This window comes from Chiloscyllium plagiosum, unplaced genomic scaffold (assembly GCF_037043375.1).
Source record: "Chiloscyllium plagiosum isolate Xiang-an unplaced genomic scaffold, Cpla_swu_hap1 HiC_scaffold_5, whole genome shotgun sequence".
Taxonomy (NCBI): Eukaryota; Metazoa; Chordata; class Chondrichthyes; order Orectolobiformes; family Hemiscylliidae; genus Chiloscyllium; species Chiloscyllium plagiosum.
In genome coordinates, this window is record NW_028270143.1 from 108,713,766 (window position 1) to 108,736,812 (window position 23,047).

Sequence of the window (23,047 nt, forward strand, 5' to 3'; positions counted from 1 at the left end):
TTAAATACACTCAGCTTAGAGCATGATTCATATTTAGAGGAGGTGGTGGCATTGTGATAGTCTAAGTGGAGTAGTAATTCATATTTCACAGCTAAAGGTTTCATGGTATGGATTTGAATCTCTCCATAGCAGATGGTGAAATTTGAAAAAAAAAGTCTGGAGTTTAAATACTATATCTTGTGGTGAACATGTAACCATTACCAATTGTCATAAAAAACCATTGATTCACTAATGTCCTTTAGAGAGGGAAATCTGCCAAAGTTCCCTGGTCTGGCTTACATGTGACTCCAGACTACAGTAATAGGCTCGGTGTTTGAATGCTCTCTGGGAAATTAGGGATGGGCAATATATTTTGGCCTGGCGAGCCACACCCTCATCCATGAAGGAATTTTAAATAAAACATGCATTAAAATTCAAATTCAGGAGCTTATAGCAGCATTCACCTGTATATAAATTTAAACAAACTGAGCTCTACATTACAATCTCCTGTATGTACATGGAAATACCCTGAGCTGTGATTGACATTCACCTTTACAGATTTCAACACACAAAGCTCTGATTGACAATCTCCCGCACATAGATTTAAACACTTTGAACTCTGCATGGCATTGCCCTGAATATAGACTTGAAGCACTGAGCTATGAGTGACATTCAGCTGTATATAGACTTGAATACCCTGGGCTCTGCATTGTCCTGAATATTGATTTAAGCAGCATTCTGATTGACATTCACCTGTATATTGCTGTAAACACACTGTACACTGAATGACATTCTATCTGTCTGTTTAAATTCACAGCTTTGTGTGATAAACTGAGTATAGCTTTATAACAGTGATCTTCCGCTGACATTCCGCTCTTCATAGTTTTAAAAATGCTGAATTCTGAGCAATATCCTCCAGGTTTGAAATACTCTGGGTAACGTACTCCTGGATATAGATTAACCAACACTGGGCCCAGAGATATTTCCATATATGGATATACAAATATCTATTGTCTGACAAAAGATTTTAAGAAATTCTTGTTTAATGGACTTAAATCCCCTCTATGCATTTAAACACACTGAACTGAGGGGGTTATTCATTCTCAGATATAAATGTAACTACACTAAGCTCTGTGTGATATTTTCCTGTCTATAGTTTGAAATATACTGAGATTTCAGTGACCCCCTCCAGAACATACATTGAAACACACAATCTGATATTGATATTTCCCATTCATGGTTTTAAATGCACTGAATTCTGAATGGAGTTCTGAATGAGTCAATGAGCTCTGAAAGATATTTGTGTCTCCACAGATTTATATATACTGAACTCAGTGTGATTCTCCTGTACGTAAATTATACAAGTTAAGCTTTGAGAGACATTGTTAATCCGCACTTAAATTGATATAAGTGATCAACTTTGGAAGGTGCTCTCAGGAGGACCATGGTATGTTCTGCAGTGCATCATGTAGATGGTATGCACAGCTACTGTTGTACGTCATTGATGGAGGGGGTGACTTTTGAAGGTGGTGAATCAAACGGCTGCTTTGTCCTTGATGGTGTCAAGCTTGTTGAGTGTTGCTGGAGCTGCACCATTCCAGGCAAATGAGGAGTATTCCATCACACTCCTGACTTGTGCCTTGTACATGATGGACAACAACCATAATCATCTTCCTATGTGCCAGGTATGACTCCAACCATTAGAGATTTTTCTGCTGATACCCACAGCTGTAGAGTTCAGCTCTCTTATCCTTGTTTGGACCAAGATCGTAATCAGCTCAAGAGCTGAGAGGCTCTGGCAGAACTCGAACTGAGCATCAGTGAGCATGAATCTTCAGTAATATTGCCAGAATATTGTCAGGGGGCCTATAGCCTTTGCAGGATCCAGTGCCTGCAGCCAGTTCTTGATGTCATGTGAACTAAATTAGTTACAAATTGGTATCTATGATGCTGGGGACCACTGGAGGAGGCTGAGGTGGATCATCCACTTTGCACTTCTGGCTGAAAATAGTTGCAAATGTTTTAACCTTGTGTTGATGAGCTGGATGCCCCTATCCTTGAGGATGGGAATATTTGTGGAATCTTGACAGTTACAGTCAGTTTATTCACTTCTTATGCATATTTATGTCTATATTAAACAATACCAAAGATTATTGACCTCTCCCAAAGCTGTCTTTGGACAATATCCTTATGTACAGAAGAATACCCTACCTCCGCAAAAAAGCTCCAGTAAGTTTAGATCTTTTCCAACAAATTCTATGGTGTAAGTGTCACGAACTATGAATGATGTGCAAACTATAACCTAGCTTCATTACCCCACTGGACATTGCCGGATTCAGGGGTGGAACGTCTGGAAGCAGACGTCCAATGCCATTTTGGCTAAGCCAGAAACGCTTTTTGTCCTCGCAACTGTTCAGGTTAAATCTCAGGCAATTCCTAGTCGCGGAACGGAAGAGCCCCTGTCACTTCATTACTCAGTCTACTGTCACTCAGGAAGAGCTTTGTGACTTTTATCTGCTTGAATGACACCTTTCCCTTTGTCTCGATGACCAGATTATAAGCAACACCCAAGGTGTAGTCCTATCAGACACTGTATGGTTTCCATTCTACAGCTGTTTCCCATAGACTTGTAGTTCATTTCTATCTCAGATATGTGTTGAAGGCACCATTGAATCTTCCAGGTTGAGTGTTGGCAATGTATTCCAAACCAAAATAATAGTCTTGAATCCAAGCCACCTAAGTAAACAAATGTGAGGTATGCATTTTGGAAAGGCAAATCAGGGCAGAACTTATACATTTAATGGTAGTGTCCTGGGGAGTGTTGGCAAACAGAGAAATCTTGGGGTGCAGGTGCATAGTTCCTTGAAAGTCAAGTCGCAGGTGGACAGGGTAGTGAAAAGGTGTTTGGTACACCTGCCTCTATTGGTCAGTGCAATGAGTACGGGAGTTGGGATGTCATGTTGTGGCTGTACAAGATGTTGATTAGGCCAATTTTGGAATAATGCATTCAATTCTGGTCTCCCTGCTATAGGAATGATATTGCTAAACCCAAAAGGATGCAGAAAAGATTTATGAGGATGTTGCCAGTGTTGGAGGGTTTGAGCTATAGGGAGAGGCTGAATAGAGTAGGGCTATTTTCCCTGGAGCATCAAAGGTTGAGGGATGACCTTACAGAGCTTTATAAAATCATGAGGGGTATGGATAGGATAAATACCCAAGGTCTCTTTCCCAGGGTAGGGGAGTCCAAAACGAAAGGGTTTAAGGTGAGCAAGGAAATGTATAAAAGGGAGCTAATGGGCAGCTTTTTCACGCAGAGGGTGGGGCAAGTATAGAATGAGCTGCCAGAGGAAGTGGTGGAGGCTGGTACAATTACAGCATTTAAAAGGCATCTGGGTGGATCCATGATTAGAAAGGGTTCAGAGGGATATGGGCCAAATGCTGTCAAATAGGACTAGATTAATTTAGAATATCTGATTGGCATGGACAAGTTAGACGAAAGGATCCATTTCCATGCTGTACATCTCTGACTCTAAGTAAATGAGAAACAAAACTTGCAACACCAAGCCCTGGGACAGTCCCTCAATTCTTCCACATCTCAGATATCTTACCTCATCAGCACTTATTATTTTGACCCATCATCTTTTAATTATGGCTTATCATCCAGCTTCTGTCAGGGCACTTTTGGAAGTCTAGATACATGATTTTGTAAGGTTTCCAGTTGTCCATTTATGCTATCAATTCCTCAGATGTCAAGGAAGTTGATAATGAAGGCTTTCCCTTCTTAAATCCATATTGACTACAGTTGACTGGTTTCTTGTTATTCTAAAGCATATTTCTCTCACCATTTCACTATTTACATGGAATAATTCTCTGAATCTGTTTTATTAGAGTCTTCTAAAGACATACGGTCTTTTTTAGCGATTACACAGTGAGGTGATGGGAATGATTGCAAGGTGCTTGAATTATATTGTCCTTGTGGCATTCTAGCTTAATCCACACAAACCAGACAAGTCAGAAGGTAGAAGCCAGACTAAGGTCAGTCTTTCTTGTCAGGGGATTCGGGATCAGGTCTATTCACCTAAAAGTGTTTTAACACAGAAGCAACCCAGGACAAAATACTGTAAGAAAGAGGGAGGTCTCCAACACTTGGCTGCAACCAGAGGGTCTGAAGTTACACCTTCATTATCACCGAACTGTGGGCCCACAGCAAGAGACTTCAATGCTTCATCCTGACTCTAGCGTTCCTATGAGGTTCTCTCCTAGTGACTGGAACCGAGGAAGAACGAGGCTGCCATGGGTAATGAAAGGTCCCTTGAAGAGCTTTGTGGTCACCAGCCTTAAGTGGTTGGAGCTGGGAGGGCCTGGCTATTCACTGCATCACCCGGCAAGGTAGTATGGTCCAGCTGACTTTCCAGTGCCCGAGTGTGTGTTGGTTGAAGGACTTACTTGGATATGTATATGTTGTCATCCTTTGAGAGGACAACATGCCCTATTCTCATTGCTCAAAGGCTGTAGGTCAGCACTTCCTCTGATGCACAGGAGAGCAGGCTGTAGGATACCAGGACTCTGAATATAGCCTTGTCAGCCTTTGCTTGAGCCAAGAGCCTGTATGGCCCTATTATGAGTATCACAGACATTTAGAAGCTAAAGTATTACAATTAATACAGCATAAACATTTTTTAAAATGTGTCCAATAATTACCTTACAAACTCCACGAAAAGGATGTAATATTTGCTCTCCTGATGGCTTGGTGAATAACAATCTTGATTAATTGAGTACACAAGGCTGAATAATGAAAGTTTGATTCCCAGCCAATAATGTGCTAGGTTGTGGAATAAATTGAGCATATGCAGAGTGAAGCATAAAATCAAGGATAAAGTTATTGATTTTTAATTTTTGTTGGTCTCCTTTTTACGTGAACAGCCTGCTCCTTGTTATTTTCGTGACTGAATGCTTGATGTAGTCAGATCATGTTTGTATTCTTTCTTGGCACATGGACATCACATAAGCATTTACTGCCCATCCCTAGTGACTGTAGCAAAAGTGGTGGTGAGCCACCTTCTTGAACCACTGTGGTCCATGTGATGTAGGTACACCCACAATGTTATTGGGAAGAGAGATCCAGGATTTTGACCCAGCATAAGCTCCTTAATTTGAATAAAGCAAGAACATTTGGGTGTGTGTTTTGAGATGCAAGATTAGAGTAGTTCTGGAAAAGCACAGCAGCTCAGGCAGGATCCGAGGAGCAGGAAATCGACATTTCGGGCAAAAATGCTGTAATTCACTGTGCACTACAAAGTGTGATTGGTGAATGTTTATTCTGAGGCCTATAAATGATTACCATGCCATACCTGAATTGCCTGTTTCTTGTTTACATGTGATATATCTGCTTATAGCTAGTTCCAAGATGAATGCTAAAAAAATTGCATGTGACATTTTTAATAAAAATTTGCAATGAGGTTTTGCAAGCCATAGTAATGTTGCTTCTCTTGAGTTCTGTTGGGAATACTAAAAAAAGAAATTGCAACGGGCCACATTGCTTTACTGAAAGAAGCAATGATCGACATTTAAATACTATTTAAGTTCATTGAAGAAACATGTGAGAGAGCTGTTTGCAATGCTATTTATTTCTTTTTCTTCCGTCATGGAATGTTATTCATGGGTTTGCGTTTTTCAGATTTGGAATGTTGGATCCATTGAAGTCAATGCTGGCTATTGAAGGGCAAGTTTAGGGCCAACTCTGAGAAAGTGGTCAGCAACTGTGTGCAATTGACACAAAAAAGTGGTCCTGGCCAAAGCAGTGGACAATAGATGCTCTGAAATAAAACATTGACCTGGCATGCTTAAGAATGGCATGACAGAGCATACTGCATCATTGTACACTGGTGACAAGATAAATGTGAACCTCTACCATGATTTCTAGTGAAACTAACTTGCACTTGCACAGTGGGAGTGGGGACAATAGTTGTTGCTAGAGGAACAGGGAGGGAGTGGGACAGCCTGTTATAGTTAGGGAAGAGTCTGGAAAGAGGACCACACACCATTGCTAGGGGCACAGTGTTGGAAGAGGGACCACAGTGTGTTGGGAAGGAAGAGAGTGCAGGTGAGGCCGCAGGTCATTGTGAGGGACATAGCCTTCAAGAACAGATTCCAAGATGATTCCAGCGGGGCTTGGCAGAGGAACGTGGCTTCAGTGGTGTTGGGGTGGTGGTGGAGGTAGAGGTCCAACACTGGACTCATGGTGGCAGCAGCCAGTCAGCCATGGCAACAGAGGCAGTGTTGGTGGGCCCACTGCAGGATGCATGGCGGCGATTCAGCAGTCAGTCCCAGGTCCATGGCACATTGGAGGAACCCATGGAGCACAGGCAGAGGTGATGGAGCCCATGATCGTTGTGAGCTGTAGCAAGAAGGGAATGTGAAGATAGGCTCGTTTGCTTTATTTTTTGCCTTAATAGTCTGTGTCTTGCTCTATTTTCTGTGCTTCAAGATGGCGTTGAACAGTGGCGACACTAAGCAATATTTTCATTGTATTTGCAATGCACTTGACAATAGATAAATCTAAACTAATCTAATCTAATCCATATGAAAATTTGGGCTGTTCTGTTATAATGTGCTTTTTTTTTAAACATAAATTTGCTATAAATCAATTGACGAAATGGGGACACTGTTTCGAAAGTGTGATGTTTTAAAGTGTTTAATACGATTCCAGCTGCATTCGTTTAAAAGGTGCTGCTATTCCATGATTTTCTTATAACACGGGTTTGCACGAGAATGGAACTACCATGTAATAGCAGAACTGACTGTAGCAGTGATCCATGGATCTCACATAGTGGGCAAGTAATGATCTCCAGGAACTTGAGGATCTAGCACCGTTAGGGACTTAAAAGCAGACATCTCCTACCACAATGTTTTTACTTGTCATGCCTCCTACGCTTGCACCTTCTCCTTCTGTGAAAAGTGGAGTGGCCTTTACAATCACATTGTTCTTCTGCACGTGTTGAGGTGGGTGGGAAGAGGGCCATCCTAGCAAATCAGTTCCTCACAGAACTCTCGTCAGAGCTATTAAAAGAAGTGCAGAGGCTACAAAGAAAGTAATAAAAGCTGCAAGACTATCAAGATTTTGGAATCGCTTCCTTGGATTGAAAAATTGCAAATGTCTGTCCACTATTCAAGAACGGCAAGGAAAAATGAAAGACAAGACAAAGATCTGGCAGCTAACATGGATTGTGGAACAAATTACAGCAATCTATCTTCTGAGACAGAGACCTGAATTTTCGGCTGCTGGGTTGGGATCTCGGAGTCAGGATAATTCCCTGTTCCACAAGCCCGAACATCTACAGTGTGCCGCGGGACTTTGGAATTTTGTTTCGGGGGTGGAGGGGGAGGTGCAGATTTTCTGATAGCCATAGCCGGCAACCCTGTAAACACTGCAGAGGGTGCAGAGTGTGCATAGGCATGCAGCCTGCCCTGGTACATTAGCATAATGTTGAAGCAATGTTAAAAAAGATAAGAAAACAAAACACAACCGCCAGTCGTCATCCCTCATAACCCTTGTTCCTCACATACTGCCAAAGCTGAATCCATGCCAGCCCATGCCCCCTTAAGACCCTCATCTTAATACCCTCAAAACAATTTATGCCCCTCTACCCTCTTCCCAAGGCCTTATCTATACTCCATTCCAATGTGTGCCTCTCCATCCACTCCCTTGTCTCTTTCTAGGCCCTGTGCCAACTTGGCATCAATTCATGGCAACCATTCCCATCACCCTTTGTTCTACATGCCACCTTACTTGGTATATAACATGGGCAGATCTCATGCCCCATTCTGAAATTAAATGAAGCCCTTCAGTATCTATTGACGAATTCACGGGTCTCATATTTATCCATTTAAAATCTAGTCACCTACATGGAATTAAAATTTGATGCCCACCATTACAAGAGTTATACATCCAAGTGTACAAGAGGCACATTGTCTTGTACCAATGTGTGTAGGAAGTTGCAAAAAGATCAGCAAAAATAACTGACTAAACAAGATTGTGGGAGATGGAGTTAAATATGGGGATTAATGATCACCATGCTCATGTCATGAAATACATTGCTTGCTGCTGACCTCAGCACTGCCTTCACTTAAAAGTACATTTCTTGGGTTACTTGGTTGCTGCAAGGAAATCAACATAGATCCAGGAAATTCACGAGTTCCTTTCCGTCAGGGTGGGGTTACATTAACAGGCTCTGGAAAATGAGGCACAGGAAATTATTAAGCTGTTATGTGAGCTAACTTAACTAACTTTCCTTGAATTTTGAGACAGAAAATGGGTTTCCAACATAGATGCACGAGTGTAAATAGCATGTGTTTCTGAGGAAATTCAAAGTCCTATGTCACAGTTGAAGAAGAACCAAGAATAGACCAACTTCCAGCTTTTTCATCCAAGCAATTGGTGAAGAAATACTGGTTAGTCCACATCTTGGGGTTTACATGGAAATTTGAGAATCACTAGTTGGGATGACTGCTTCCAAATTTCTAAGTTAAAATATCTTTCTAAAATATTACATGGATTGACTGTCTGCATTGACTGCCTGCAGATTGTGCACTTTCTGAGCAAAATAGAATGTATCTGCAAATATAATCCTGTAAATGCAAATTCACCCATAGATTTATATGTGTGTGTGCGTGCATGAGAGAGAGGGAGAGTGTGAGTATGTGCATGTGAGTGTGTGTGTGAGTGCACATGAGAGAGTGTGTGTGCATGCTTGGTAAAATGCATGCGTGGGTGTGATGGAGTATAAGCCTGCGAGAGGTTGTGCATGTGTGTGTGTGTCTGTGTGTGTGTGTGTGTGTATAATGTAGTGGAGTCACCTGTAGTGTAACATGAACCTAAGGTCCTGGTTGAGGCCATCCCCATGGGTACCGAACTTGGCTATCAGCCTCTGCTTTGCCACTTTGCATTGTTGTTTATCCAGACGTCCACCTTGGAGGATGGTCACTCAAAGATCTGAGGGCCAAATGTCCCTGACTGCTGAAGTGCCCCCCAACTGGGAGGGAACATCCCTGCCTGGTGATTGTTGCGCAGAGTCCATTCATCTGTTGTCGTAGTGTCTGCTCGGTTTCACCAATGTACCATGCCTCAGGGCATCCTTGCCTGCAGTGTATGAGCTATACAATGTTGGCTGAGTCACATGAATACCTGATGCATATATGGTGGCTGAGCAGAGGCTGATAGTCAAGTTTGGTACCAATGGGGATGGCCTCAACTGGAACCTTGGGTTCATGTGTGAGCCCAGGTGACCCCACTACACTATACACTGTCTCTCACACACACACACAAGCAGATGTGCACATACATTCTTAAATACTCTCACACTTACGAAGACGCTCTCTCATGCACATATACACCCCTCACAATCACACACACGCACATATCCTCTCATAGGCATATACTCCATCACATTCACACACACACACTTAAGCATGAACACACACAAACACAGTCTCTCACGTGCAAACACTCACGTGCACACACTCATACTCTCTTTCTCTCATGCACACACGCGCACACACATCTATGGGGTGAATTTGCATTTGCAGAATTATATTTGTAGATACATTCTATTTTGCTCAGAAAGTGCACAATCTGTAGGCAGTCAATGCAAGCAGTCAATCCATGTAATATTTTATAAATTCCTACTTTGGAAATAGAACCAGTCAGACTCAAGTTTGGATACAGACAGACTCTAACCTCATATCTTTGCTGATGTGACACTATTTTATAAAACCTTAAATTATCTGGAGAACGTGACTTAAAAGAAGTTCTGGGATTTATATATTAAGGAAGTGAAACTTGCAACCCCATTCTAAAAGATGAAAGACTTAACACTAACTATATATTCAATATATCATTTCAGTTGTACTGTTACAAAAACAGTGTCATCTTTTGCTTTAAATTCTGTGCCTTATGATCCTGTCCCACAGTTACCTGATGAAGGAGTAGCACTCCAAAAGCTAGTGCTTCCAAATCAACCTGTTGGACTATAATCTGATATTGTGTGATTTTTAACTTTGTCCATCCAGTCCAACACTGGCTCTACCACATTATGGCATCCAAATTTCTAATCTAATTATGTTGCACATTACTCAGTTTTTTTCCCAATGTTTCCCAACAAGCACAAGATTATCGATTTTACAAATAGTAAAATGCTATTGCAAAATTCTTTGTTTTACCAATCTACGTTTCCTCTTTCACTTGACCACTATCTGTCCTTTTTCTCTTTTTGGTGTTCTCTGCCTTCCCTTTCTCAGTGCTTCTCACTCTTCTGTCATTGGTCCTTCCGATCCACTCCACACTCTCCTCCCCTCTGAACACTCTTTCTTCTGTTATTCTGTCAATGTGCTTTGTCTTACTGCTTTGTCAGCATTGTCTTCCTTTTTCATTTGCCCTCTTCTCTCTGTTCACCATCTTTCTCAGTGCCCTCGACATCTCACACAGTGATTTCTGCATGCCTTCTCTCAGCACCCTGTTCTTCCTCCCTACTTAATACAACATCTCAATATATGTTCCTACGCCTTTTAATGAACACTTTTTAGATTTCATAGTGATCTTTTAGTTTCTTTCTTAGTGCCCTTTCCATTTCCTTTCAGCCTTTTCTCCATTCTTTATGTTCATATTCTGCTATTTTCTGTTAATGCCTTTTTGCTCTGTTCATTCTGCTCTCTCTGATAATTGCTTTCCTTGTTAATGCATAGTGCCCTCTGTCAGGGTGCTATTTCATCTGTTGATTCTCTGTTTTGTTTGTTAATGCTCTTTTTCCTGCTAATTGACTTCCTCATTGATGCTGTTTTTTTTCTCAGTTAATTATTTTCCTTGTTAGTATTATGTATGTGTTCTATTTTCACTGTTCATTATGTTTACTGTGTTAATGCCCTGCTTTCCTTGTTAGTGCCCTGCTTTTTCTGTTAGTCTTCAGTTTCTCCTGTTAATGGCTTCCTTGCTAATATTATCTTTTCCCTCGTAATGCTGTGCTTTTTGCTTTTCATGTTTTTTCTGTTAGTATTGCACTTCCCACGTTATGGTTCCAAATGTGATGGTTTACTTTAAAACAACAGCATGGATGAAAAGGCTATTTCTAAAATGGCTGGTACGAATTTGAGGCAGTTTTTCTGGAATCTTCAGAGATGTAAACCAGGCGTTGATTATTGGAGGAGATAGCGGCATAGTCAATTGGAGGCAAGTGCAATGGTTTGGGGAAATTAGTCATACCATGGCTGTTTGTGGAATTTAAATTCAATAAATAAATCTGAATTTATAAAACAAGCCCCAGCAATGGTGACCTCAAAGCTCTCATGGATCAAGGTACCGAAGGATCCGCACTTAGGTCCAAGTTGTTCAGAATATACAGAGGAACCTCGATTATCCAAGTATTTCATTCGGTTAATCAAATTCCGGTAATCGAATGCCGAATAGCATTGTTTAGCCAAGCATCGGGACCTTGCGATCTTGTCGGATAATCCGAAATTCGGATAATCGAATGCCGGATAATCAAGGTTCCTCTGTACATCAAGGATTTGTTTGAAGGAACTAAGTCTAATATTTCCAAGTTTATGGATAACGTAAGGATGCCATTTAACCTCAGGTAACTGTCTGTGTGGAGTTTGCTTGTTCTCCCTGTGTCTGCGTGGATTTCCTCCGGGTGCTCCGGTTTCCTCCCACAGTCCAAAGATGTGCAGTTTCGGTGGATTGGCAATGCTAAATTGCCCATAGTGTTGAAGGATGTGCAGGCTAAGTGGGTTAGCCATGGGGAATGCAGGGTAATGGGGAAGAGGGCCTGGGCCTGGGCCTGGGTGGGATGCTCTTCAGAGTGTGATGCAGACTCGATGAGCTGAATGGCCTCTATATGCACTATAGGGAATCCATGATTCTATAAAGCTAGGTGGAAATGTGTGCTATGAGAGAGATGCAAAATGGGTTCAAGAGGATTTGGCCAAACACATTAAATGAGCAAAAACATGGCAGATAGAATATAATGGGGAAAAGTGTGAGGCTATCCCCTTAAGTAAAAGAAACAGGGGTACAGACTATTTCTTACATGACAATAGATTGGAAATTGTAGATGTACAAAAGAACTTAGATGTCCTTGTCAATATGTCAGTGAAGCTGATGTGCAGATGCAGCAAGCAATTAACGGTATGTTAACTTCCATAGCAAGACAATTTTATACAGAGTAGTGAAGTCATTCTTCAATTGTACAGAATCTTGGTTAAACTGCACCTGGTGTTACTGTGTGCAGTTTTAGTTGGCACACCGTAGAAAGGATATTATTGCAAAAGAGGGAATGCAATGAAGGGTTCCCCAGATTATTCCTGGGGTGATAGGACTGTCCTTTTAAAAAGAGAATGAGGAAAACAGAACTGCATTCTCTGTATGGTTTTGAAGAATGAAGGGTAATCTCATTAACACCTACAATATATTTACAGGGATAGATAAAGAAAGAGGGTTGGGGAAAGGGGATATGGGTCCATAACCAGGGACACAATTTCAAACTAAGAGGGAAGCAACTTAGGACTGAGATGAGGCATACTGTTTTACTTAGAGGGTTGTTTTTGTTTAAAAGAGGAAACTAAGGAGGCAATGCCTAGTGGCATTATCACTAGCCTATTAATCCAGAGACCTGGGTTCAAATCCCGCCATGCCAGATGGTGGAATTTGGATTCAATTTTAAAAGAAGCCTTGAATTAAGAGTCTAATGATGGTCAGGAAACTGTTGTTGATCGTCGGGAAAAACCCATCAGATTGACGGATGTCCTCTATGAAAGGAAACAGTATTCCTACCTGGTCAGGTCTACATGTGACTCCAAAACCACAACAAGTGGTTGGCTTCTAACTGCCTTTGGGGCAGTTAGGGATGGTGTGTAAATGCTGGCCTAGTCAGCGATACCTACATCCCACGAATGAATTTTCTAAAACACAGTTATTGAATATGTTCACTGACAGATTTCTGAACCAATAGTGTGAAGAAACACATGGATAATCTGGGAGAAAGTCATTGCGGTGGATGATCAGCAGTGATAATGTTGAAGCAGACTTGGTGGATTGAGTAACTTACTCCTGTTCCCATGTTCCTTTGTGTGTAACATGAGAGTCAATGGAAGATCATGACAGATTTGGGCTGTCTAGAGACATTCATTGTTCTGGTAGTGCAGCTCTGCAACAGCATGGTCTCCTTGTGTCTTTGATGCTGGAGAATCCCCTGTTGCCTTCCCAAACAGAAATGGAATGAATCGGAGAAGTGAGTTGTTCCTACCTTGGTCTCTGCCATGGTTATGAAGTATTCTGTGGTACTGAAATGTGTTACATTAGAAAACGGCCAACGTGTGCTGATTAGAAGCTAAAATCAAAGTGAATGGCCAAACACTTCATATCTTTCTTTTTGCCGATGACCTTGCTGTAAATGCTTGGTCAATACAAGAAATGAGGAATCACATGGAATATTTCTCATCTGCAAACGATAACTTCGGTCTCACTATCAAGATCAAAAAGACTGAGGACATGTACCCAAAAAGCCGTGTTTGAAGTCAACTGTCATGTTCAATGGTCAAAGGCTTAAAACAATGAAAGGATTTGCTTACCTGAGCTGTACTCTGTCCAGAGTGGTTCACTTAGCAATAGTCAGTGCCAGAATAACTAAGGCTAGTGTCGCCCTTGAAAAGTTACCAAGAACAGTCTGGGGGTGAAGAGGAATGAGACTTTCAACAAAAATAAAGATTTATAGAGTCCTTTACACTGTCTTGCAGCCTGTGAGATGTGGAAAATTTACTCCAGGCTTACAAAAAGGCCTTACCACTTTCAAACAAGCTGTTTGTGCAAACTACTCAAGTTCAGATGGCAAGACAAGGCTCCCAATACTAAAATGCTCTCCCTGATCAACACACCGAGTATCCATGCTCTGCTGAAAGAGCTTAGGTAAGGTGGGCAGGACATCGTGTCAAATGCCAGATGAATGTTTGCCAAGAAAGGTTAAGCAAACTAACTTGTTTTATTCCTTCATGGGATGTGGGCATCTATGGCCAAGCCAGCATTTATTACCCATCCCTAATTCCCCAGACGGTAGTTAGTTGTCAACCCCATTGTTGTGGGTCTGGCGTCACATGTAGGCCAGACCACATAAGGATGGCGGTTTCCTTTCCTAAAGGACATTAGTGAACCAGTTGGATCTTTCCCTGACAATTGACAACAGTTTCACAGTTATCATTAGATTCTTAATTCCAGATACCTATTGAATTCTAACTTCACTAACTGCCATGGCAGAACTCAAACCCGTGTCCCCAGAACATTTGCTGAGTTTCTGGATGAACAGTCAAACAATTATACCACTAGGCCATCACTTCTCTAATTGAAGGGAAGCATTAACATGGAGGCCAAAAACAGCCTTTAGGACATTCTGAAGGACTAAATAAAGACTTCCAATATAACCCATGAAACATGAGAAAACCTTACATGGGATTGTTATATATAGTGTTATCAATAAAAGGACCACCTTTATGAACAAAAGAACAGAAGGGCAATGGTACTGAAAACAACAATGCTGGAGATCACAGTGGATCAGACAGCATCCATGGAGAGAGAATAAGCTAACAAGCTAGCATTCTTCAGATAAAGAAGAGTAATGTATATTTGAAAAGTTAGCTTGCTCCCTCTCCGTAGACCCATTGTGATCTCCAGCATTTGTTGTTTTCAGTACAGATTCCAGCATCTGCAGTAATTTGCTCCTATAAGAGCAGCATTTGTCCCTTTGAGCCTGCTCCACCAATTAATAAGGTTGTGGCTGATCTGTTTGTGGTCTCAGCTCAACTTTCCTGTCCACACACCATTACCCTAGACTCTTTTTTTCTGACAAAGACCTATCTATCTAACTTCAATAAATTTAAAATCTCAGCCTCTTATCTGGGGAAGGGAATTCCACACTTGAACCACCCTTTAAGAGAGAAAAACAACTTGTGCACAAATTCACTGGCACAAATCTACACATTTCCTAAAGAAAGTCATTTACAATTGAAGCAAATTTTACACATACTTTTGTGGATTTATTTTTACTCTAGATATTTTTGTTTCTGTGTTTCATACTATTGTCATGTGGGAGAGTCCTAGCTTTTCGTATTTTCGACAGTATACCACACATGTTCAAATACATAAGTTATATTCATGCAGCACACTAGGAATACAGACATAGTCATAGAGCACAGAAACAGACCCTTTGGTCCAACCAGTCCATGCGAACCATAATCCCAAACTAAACTAGTCCCATCTGCTTGCACTTGGCCCGTATCCCTCCAAACATTTCATATTCATGTACTTATCTAAATGTCTTTTCAATGTTGAAACTGTACCAGCGTCGACCACTTCCTCTGGAAGTTCATTCAACACATGAACCACTCAGTAAAAAAGTTACCCTACATATCTTTTTCCTCTCACCTTAAAAATATGCCCCTTATTCTTGAAATCAACCACCTTAGGGAAAAGACACTACCATTCACCTTATCTATGCCCCTCATGATTTTATAAACCTCCACAAGGTTACCCTTCAACCTCTTATGCTCCAGTGAAAAATATCCCAGCCTATTCCAGCGTCTCCTTATAACTCAAACCCTCCATTCCCGGCAACATTCCTTGGTAAATCTTTTCTGAACTCTCTCCAGTTTAACCATATCCTTCCTCTAACAAGGCAACCAGAACTGGACACAGTACCTATGTCCTGCCAATGTCAACTGTGTTCATTCCAAGGTTTTTTTGGGTTTTGGTATAAAAACAATCTCAGAATCAACTGTATTATAGACAGTGAAGTGACAAATAAAAATTAGTGTGACAAAGCATTTTTTTTTACAATTTCAAATTTTATTTGATAGAAAGTATTATGTGATAGCAAGTATTGATTTGCAACTACTGTGAATCCTATGTTACATGCAGTATATTTATCTCATGGGCTTTTCTTTGATTTCATCCCCACCTTCAGGAATTACCTGGCTTGATGATGTATTTTCTACAGTGTTGGATAGTTTTTTTTAATTCATTCTCTTGTGGGATCTGGGCATTGCTGGCTGGGCCAGCATGTATTGCTTGACCAGAGTTACCCTTGAGAAGGTGGTGGTAAGCCACCTTCTTAAACCACTGTAGATAGACCCACAATGCCGTTTGGGAAGGACACAACAAAAGACACAACAATAATTCCATTTAAATTAATGACAGCGATTTAGCATTCTGAATAACTATCTGTTGAGTTCAAAACAGATTTTCATCAAAGAAAAATACATTTGAACGACTCAGAGATGTTTGTATTGAATTGATTGGCTTGGTGTCTTTGTTGGAAGCCAGTCAGACCAGAACCATTGACTTTGTGACAATTGTATCCGAATGAACTTCCTTTCTGAAAGCAAGTGAGGAGGCAATGGCCTAATGGTATTATCACTGGACTGTTAATCCAGAGATCCAGCTAATGTTCTTGGGACCTAGGTTTGAATCCTTCCACGTCAGATGGTGGAATTTGAATTCAATAAGAAGAAAATCTGGAATTAAGAGTCCAATGATGACCATAAATCTATTGTTGATTGCCAGGAAAAACCCCTCTGCTTCACTAATGTCCTTTACGGAAGGAAACTGCCATCCTTACCTGGTCTGGATTACATGTGACTCCTGACCCATTGCAATGTGGTTGACTCTTTACTGCCCTCTGGGCAATTAGGGATGGGCAAGAAATGCTTGCCTAGCCAGCAACGCCCTCATCCCATGAATGAATAAAGAAGTAGATTAACACTGCTTACAGGAAAAAGCCATTACCAAAATAAAATTGATGTGAGAAAAGCTTGGTTTTTGTAACATGTAGGCTTTTTAAAGTAAATGTTAGTAGATCCCATGAACCTTGGGAGAAAAAAAGGTCTTCCTGAATCCTAAGGAAAATTATAGTTTTCTTATTGAGAGCTGTAGCTGAAATAGCAAAGAGGGAAATTCAAGGCCATCATGTTAAGCTCACCACCACCTTCTCAAGGGCAACTAGGGATGGGCAATAAATGCTGGCCCAGCCAGCGATACCCACATCGCATAAAAAAATGAATAAATTTAAAAAAAACACAAAAGCACTCCATGGTAAAATTTAAGGCAATGTGTTTTAAAATAAATCCTGCTGGATCCAATAGAAAAACAGCAATGTTTTTTTTCAATAAATCCAACAGAAATTCACTGCAGCTGGGACAAATCCCATACAAATCATCAAAAAGGTTGAGAAATAAATTGTATGAAGATCGTGTGGTGCCGTTGTTGATTCATCTTGAATGTGTTTTACAGTATATCTGTGATGCATTGAAACGGATGGAATACCACTTGGAGTTTAACATTTGCATTCTCCGCTGTGTTTTAGTCTTATATGGAGGACCATCTGAGGAACAAGAACCGCCTGGAGAAAGAATGGGAAGCACTGGCTGCCTACCAGGCTGAACCGAACACCAGCAGCATCGCAGAGAGGGAGGAGAATGAAAAGAAGAACAGGTCTCAACTGGTCGTGCCATGTACGTGCACCTCTTTCATCCTGACATGATACAGCAGAGGGAAGGTTTATTTTATCCATGCAAAATTTGTAAACACGAAGATAAAATTAACGAACAACCATAGGAATGTTTCCCTCGAGTAATGATTCCAAACATTGCCAAGTATCATAGTGTTGCAAAACATGCCTTATATTAAACATCACTTTTTTTTAGCACACCCTTTCCAGTTCCCTCTGACATCCAGCTGACTGCTTTGAAAATCTTCAAGATGCTCCATTTTGCCTTTCTCTATCACATTAGCCTCTTCACTCCTTTGCTTTGTGTCTGATGTTCTTTTATATCTATCTGCACATAGAGGCATTGTTGCATGTCTAAATAATGATTGTATGATGTAAATGTTAAAATGTTCAAATATTGAAGATCTTTATATGTTGCATCTGATGGTAAGATCATTTGACACAAGGGCAGAAGTAGGCCATTCAGCCTGCTTCACCTTTCGATGAGATCAAGGCTGAATTGATAACCCTCAACAGCGCTTTACTTCCTTTCTCCTACAGCCCTCGATTCACCCACTGATTAAAAATGTATCTATCTCAGCTTTGCATATGCTTAATGACCCAACCTTGACAGTCCTCTGTGGTGAAGAATTCCACAGATTCACTACCCACTATCTTGGGTAGTGAATCATCTGTCTTGAATGGTGATCCCTTATTCTGAGATAATACCCATCTCTTTCTAAATTATCCCTGAAGGGGAAACAACCTCTTCACATCTACCCTAACAGCCCACGAGGCCTCTTATACATTTCAGGAAGGTCGCCTGTCATTATTCTAAACTCCAATGAGTACAGCCCGACCTATTCAACTTCTCTTTATAAGACAGGCCATTGATACTCAAGATTAACTTAGTGAACTTTCTTTGGAGTGATTTCAGTGTCAATATACCTTTCCTTGGTAAAGGACATCAAAACTGTTCAAATATTCTAGGTGTTGTTTGACAAGTGCCTTATGTAATTCTAACAAGCTTCCTGACTTTTAAACTCCATTCCCTTTATAATGAAGGACAATATTCCATTAATTAGCTAATCCTCTATGCAGTTAAGAGAGTGGTGCTGGAAAAGCACAGCAGGTCAGGCAGCATCTGAGGTGCAGGAGAATCGATGTTTCAGGCATATAGCATGTAGCACTCTGCAAGTAGCTTCAGAGAACATCTCCAGGACATCCGCACCAACCAACCCCACCGCCCCGTGGCTGAACACTTCAACTCCCACTCTGCCGAGGACATGCAGGTCCTGGGCCTCCTACATCGCTACTCCCTAACCACCCAACACCTGGAGGAAGAATGCCTCATCTTCTGACCCAGGATTCTCCAACCCCACGGCATCAATGTGAATTTCACCAGTTTCCTTATTTCCCCTCCCCCCACCTTATCCCAGTTCCAAACTTCTAACTTGCCACTGCCCTCATGATTTGTCCTACCTGCTCATCTTCCTTCCTGCCTATCCGCTCCACCCTCCTTTCTAACCTATCATCATTAACCCCATCTCCTTCTACCTATCGCACTCTTAGCTACCAGCCCCACCACTCCCATTTATCTCACCACCCCCTCAGCTCACAGTGTCATCCTAATGAAGGGCCTTTGCCTGAAACATCAATTCTCCTGCTCCTCGGATGTTGCCTGACCTGCTGTGCTTTTCCAGCACCTTACTCTCAACTCTAATCTCCTCACGTTGCAGTTCTCACTTTTGCCTAATTCTTTATGCACACTACCACAACCTTGGACTCTTTGGGTACATGAATAGGAAAGGTTTACAGGGATATGGGCCAAATGCTGGCAAAATAGGACTGGATTAATTTAGCATATCTGGTCAGCATGGACGAGTTGGACCGAAGAATCTGATTCCGAGCTGTACATCTCTATGACTCTATGGTACCGTGTCAAATCTTTTGGTGATCCAAGTGTACTCCAGCTATAGGTTCCCCTTTATCTATCCTGCTTGTTACTTCCTCAAAGGACTTTGATGAATTTGTCAGGCATGATTTCATCTTCATGAAGCTATACAGACTCCAATTGATAATGTTATGTAAATTTAAATGCGCTGCTATTGCATTCTTTATAATAGACTCTAACATATTCCCGATGGCAGATGTGAAGCTAACTAACCTACAGTTACCTGTTTCTTGTTTGTCTTCCTTTTTGAGTCCAGGTATTATCTTGGAAGTTTTTTCTTGGGCTGGGACTTGTCCAAAATCTCAGGATTCTTGGAAGATTATTTACTAAATCATAGCTACTGCCTTTAATTTCCTAGGATGCAACCTATCAGATCCAGGGGACTTTAATCCCATCAGTTTCTCTAATATATATCCTCCAGTGTTAGTCGGTACATTTATTTCCTCACCCCACTTTTTCCCCCCAGTTTAGTATTTATAGAACGCTTTAATGTCCTCTACCTTGAAGACTGTGCAAAGTATTTATTCAAATCTTCTGCGATTTCCTGGCTCCCCATTATTAGTTCCTAGCCTCATTATTCCAATGGGTCTATGGTCACATTGACCTCCTTCTTCCTTTTCATATATTGAATTCCGCTCTCAGTATCCATTTTTATATTACTTGTTGGTTTAGTTTACCCTCAGTTTATTTTCACCCTTTTTTTGATCATCTTTTGTAAGATTTTAAAACTTTCACAATCCTCTGGTTAACTGCTATCTTTTGCTACATTGTGTGACTTAAGACCATAAGACATAAGAGCGGAAGTAAGGCCATTCGGCCCATCGAGTCCACTCTGCCATTCAATCATGGCTGATGGACATTTCAACTCCACTTACCCGCATTCTCCCCATAGCCCTTAATTCCTTGTGACATCAAGAATTTATCAATTTCTGCCTTGAAGACATTTAGCGTCCCAGCCTCCACTGCACTCTGTGGCAATGAATTCCACAGGCCCACCACTCTCTGGCTGAAGAAATGTCTCCGCATTTCTGTTCTGAATTTACCCCCTCTAATTCTAAGGCTGTGTCCATGGGTCCTAGTCTCCTCGCCTAACGGAAACAATTTCCTAGCATCCACCCTCTCCAAGCCATGTTTGTTTGTTTCAGTTTGATACCACTCTTAACTTCCTTGGTTAACCATAGTCAATTTATCCTCTTCCTAAAATCCTTTTTCCTTGTTGGAGTATGTATTTGTTGTGAGTCATGTACTATGTTCTGCCATTGTTAATCAACTATCTTTTTTGCTAAATTCTTTTCCCAATCCACTCCAGCCAACTCTCCCCTCATTCCTTCATAATTATCCGTATTTACATTTTTGCACAGTTATTTCCAACCCAAGTTTCCCACTCTCAAACTGAGTACCAAACTTGACCATGTTATGGTCACTGTTTCCTGTGAGCTAATGTATTAAACCTGCCGCATCACAAATTACCAGATCTCTGGTTAGATCCAAAATATATTGTTCAGGTAAATTGTCCTGAATGTATGTGATAAATTCTTCCTTGTGGTTATCTCTGATAATTTGATTTTCTCAATCTCCCTAAAGATTAAATTCACTCATGATTAATGTTATTGCCTTTATTACATGTCCTCAAGTTGTTTTTTTTCTCTCTCTGTCTTCTGGTATAGCTACTGTTTGGGTGGCACGTAGACTACTCCCATTTTGTTATTACTTACCCCCACTCATTTGGATTTTGCAACTTCCAATATAAGATGGGGTGGTACGGTAGCTCAGTGGTTAGCACTGCTGCCTCATGGTCCCAGGTTCAATTCCAGCCTCAGGTCTGTGTGGAGTTTACACATTCTCCCTGTGTTTGCTTGGGTTTCCTCCGGGTGCTCTGGTTTTCTCCCACAGTCCAAAGATGTGCAGGTCATGCTAAATTGCCCATAGTGTTAGGTGCATTAGCCAGAGGGAAATAGGTCTGGGTGGGTTACTCTTCGGAGGGTCGGTGTGGACTGGTTGGGCCGAAGGGCCTGTTTCCACACTGTCGGGAATCTAATCGAATCATTTGAATTGAACAGATTTTTGCACTGTCCTCACTCCAGTGGGTACAAAAAGCAATCCAGGAACTGCATCCACAGGTCTTTCAATTTTTAACCCAGAAATAGGTACAAGTTAGAGATTGAAAGGGAGGGAGAAATGTATCGCAATTGAATCACCAGTGTAAGCGTCCAGAGAGAACTATTCAAACTAAAAGCTGGCATTCCCCCATGACCTGAAGGACTTCACCATAGGGTCTTAAAAGAAGTGGCCACTGAGATAGCCAATGCATAGATTTTAATTTTCAAAGTTTTTCAGCTTCTGGAAAGATTCCAAGAGATTAGAAAATAGCAAATGTAACCACTGTTATAAGAAAGGAGGGAGTCAGAGGGCAGAAAACTACAGCGAGCGTAACATCTGTCACAGGGAAAATGCTGGGATGTTTTATCAAGGAGAATTGTGCAGGTATGTAATGAAATCTTATTGTAATCTAGCAGAGTCAACATGCCTGACTAAGTTATAAGAGTTCTTTGAGAAAGTGACACAGATAACTGGGACACCATGAATTTGCTGTAGTTGGATATGCAGAATACATTTGACAAGGTACCACATCAAAGTTGTGCAAATGATGTAGGGGGTAACATGTTGCATGGATTGAAGACTAGTTAGCTCATATGAAGCAGAAGGTAGGCAGAAGTGAATCCTTTTTAGGTTGGCACAGTGTGATGAGGAATCAGTGCTGCGGCCTCAACTAGAAACAATCTATCTCAAAGACTTAGATGAAGGGACCAAATGCCTGGCTGCTAAATTTGCTGATGACAAAAGTTAGATAGTGAAGTCAGTTCTAAAGAGAGTTGTGAAGAGGACGTAATTTGGACTGGGTATTTTAAAAAGGCTATTAATGCGTTAGAAGCAGTTCAGAGAAAGTTCATTCAATTGATACCTGGGATGAGGGGTTACCTTATGACAAAAGGTAGGGCAGGCTGAACCTGGATGCATTGGCGCTTCAGAAGAATGAGAGATGATCATAATGAAACATTTAAGTGGCCTCCCATTTAAAATAGAAATGAAGAGTAATTGTTCTCTCAGAAGGTTGCTAAACTGCGGAAATCTCTTCCCCAGAAAGTGGTGGAGGCAGACAAGGAAATCAATAGTTATTGGGGGCAGACAGGTAAATTAAGGCTACAATCAGATCAGCCCTGAATGGTGGGACAGGCACAATGGCCCTGATGGTCTACTGTCAATTCATGTATTTTTATGTTCATTTCTAGGCTTTAGCTGATTGTTAGAAATGAAATCCCATGAAATCATTTAATGTTATTTCATGTCTTCAGACGTTCTCCCTGAGTTTCCTTACTTTAATTAGTGTTAGCTGGATTTGAAGGCAGACAGTAAACCAACCCTGAGGCCAATGCCAGAGACACTTTGTAATTATCTGCTGGGAGTTATGTGTGGCATAGAATAATTGCTTCTCCATGTCCCCCTAGGAATGTGCCTGTTCCCCACTTGCTGCCTCCACACAAGATCATATGACATTTCATGGAGCATTATTACATCTAACACAGTGCAACAA

At 41.2% G+C, this 23,047-nt stretch overlaps 1 protein-coding gene across 1 annotated transcript in view; it reads left to right on the forward strand.

Annotated features, from left to right (window-relative positions):
* Positions 1 to 23,047, forward strand: part of ptprn2 (protein tyrosine phosphatase receptor type N2) — a 970,059-nt gene that overhangs the window by 889,575 nt on the left and 57,437 nt on the right. Inside the window, exon 15 of the mRNA XM_043690698.2 lies at positions 17,379 to 17,526. Coding sequence (XP_043546633.2) covers positions 17,379 to 17,526 — 148 coding nt within the window. The remainder of the gene's footprint in view (positions 1 to 17,378; positions 17,527 to 23,047) is intronic.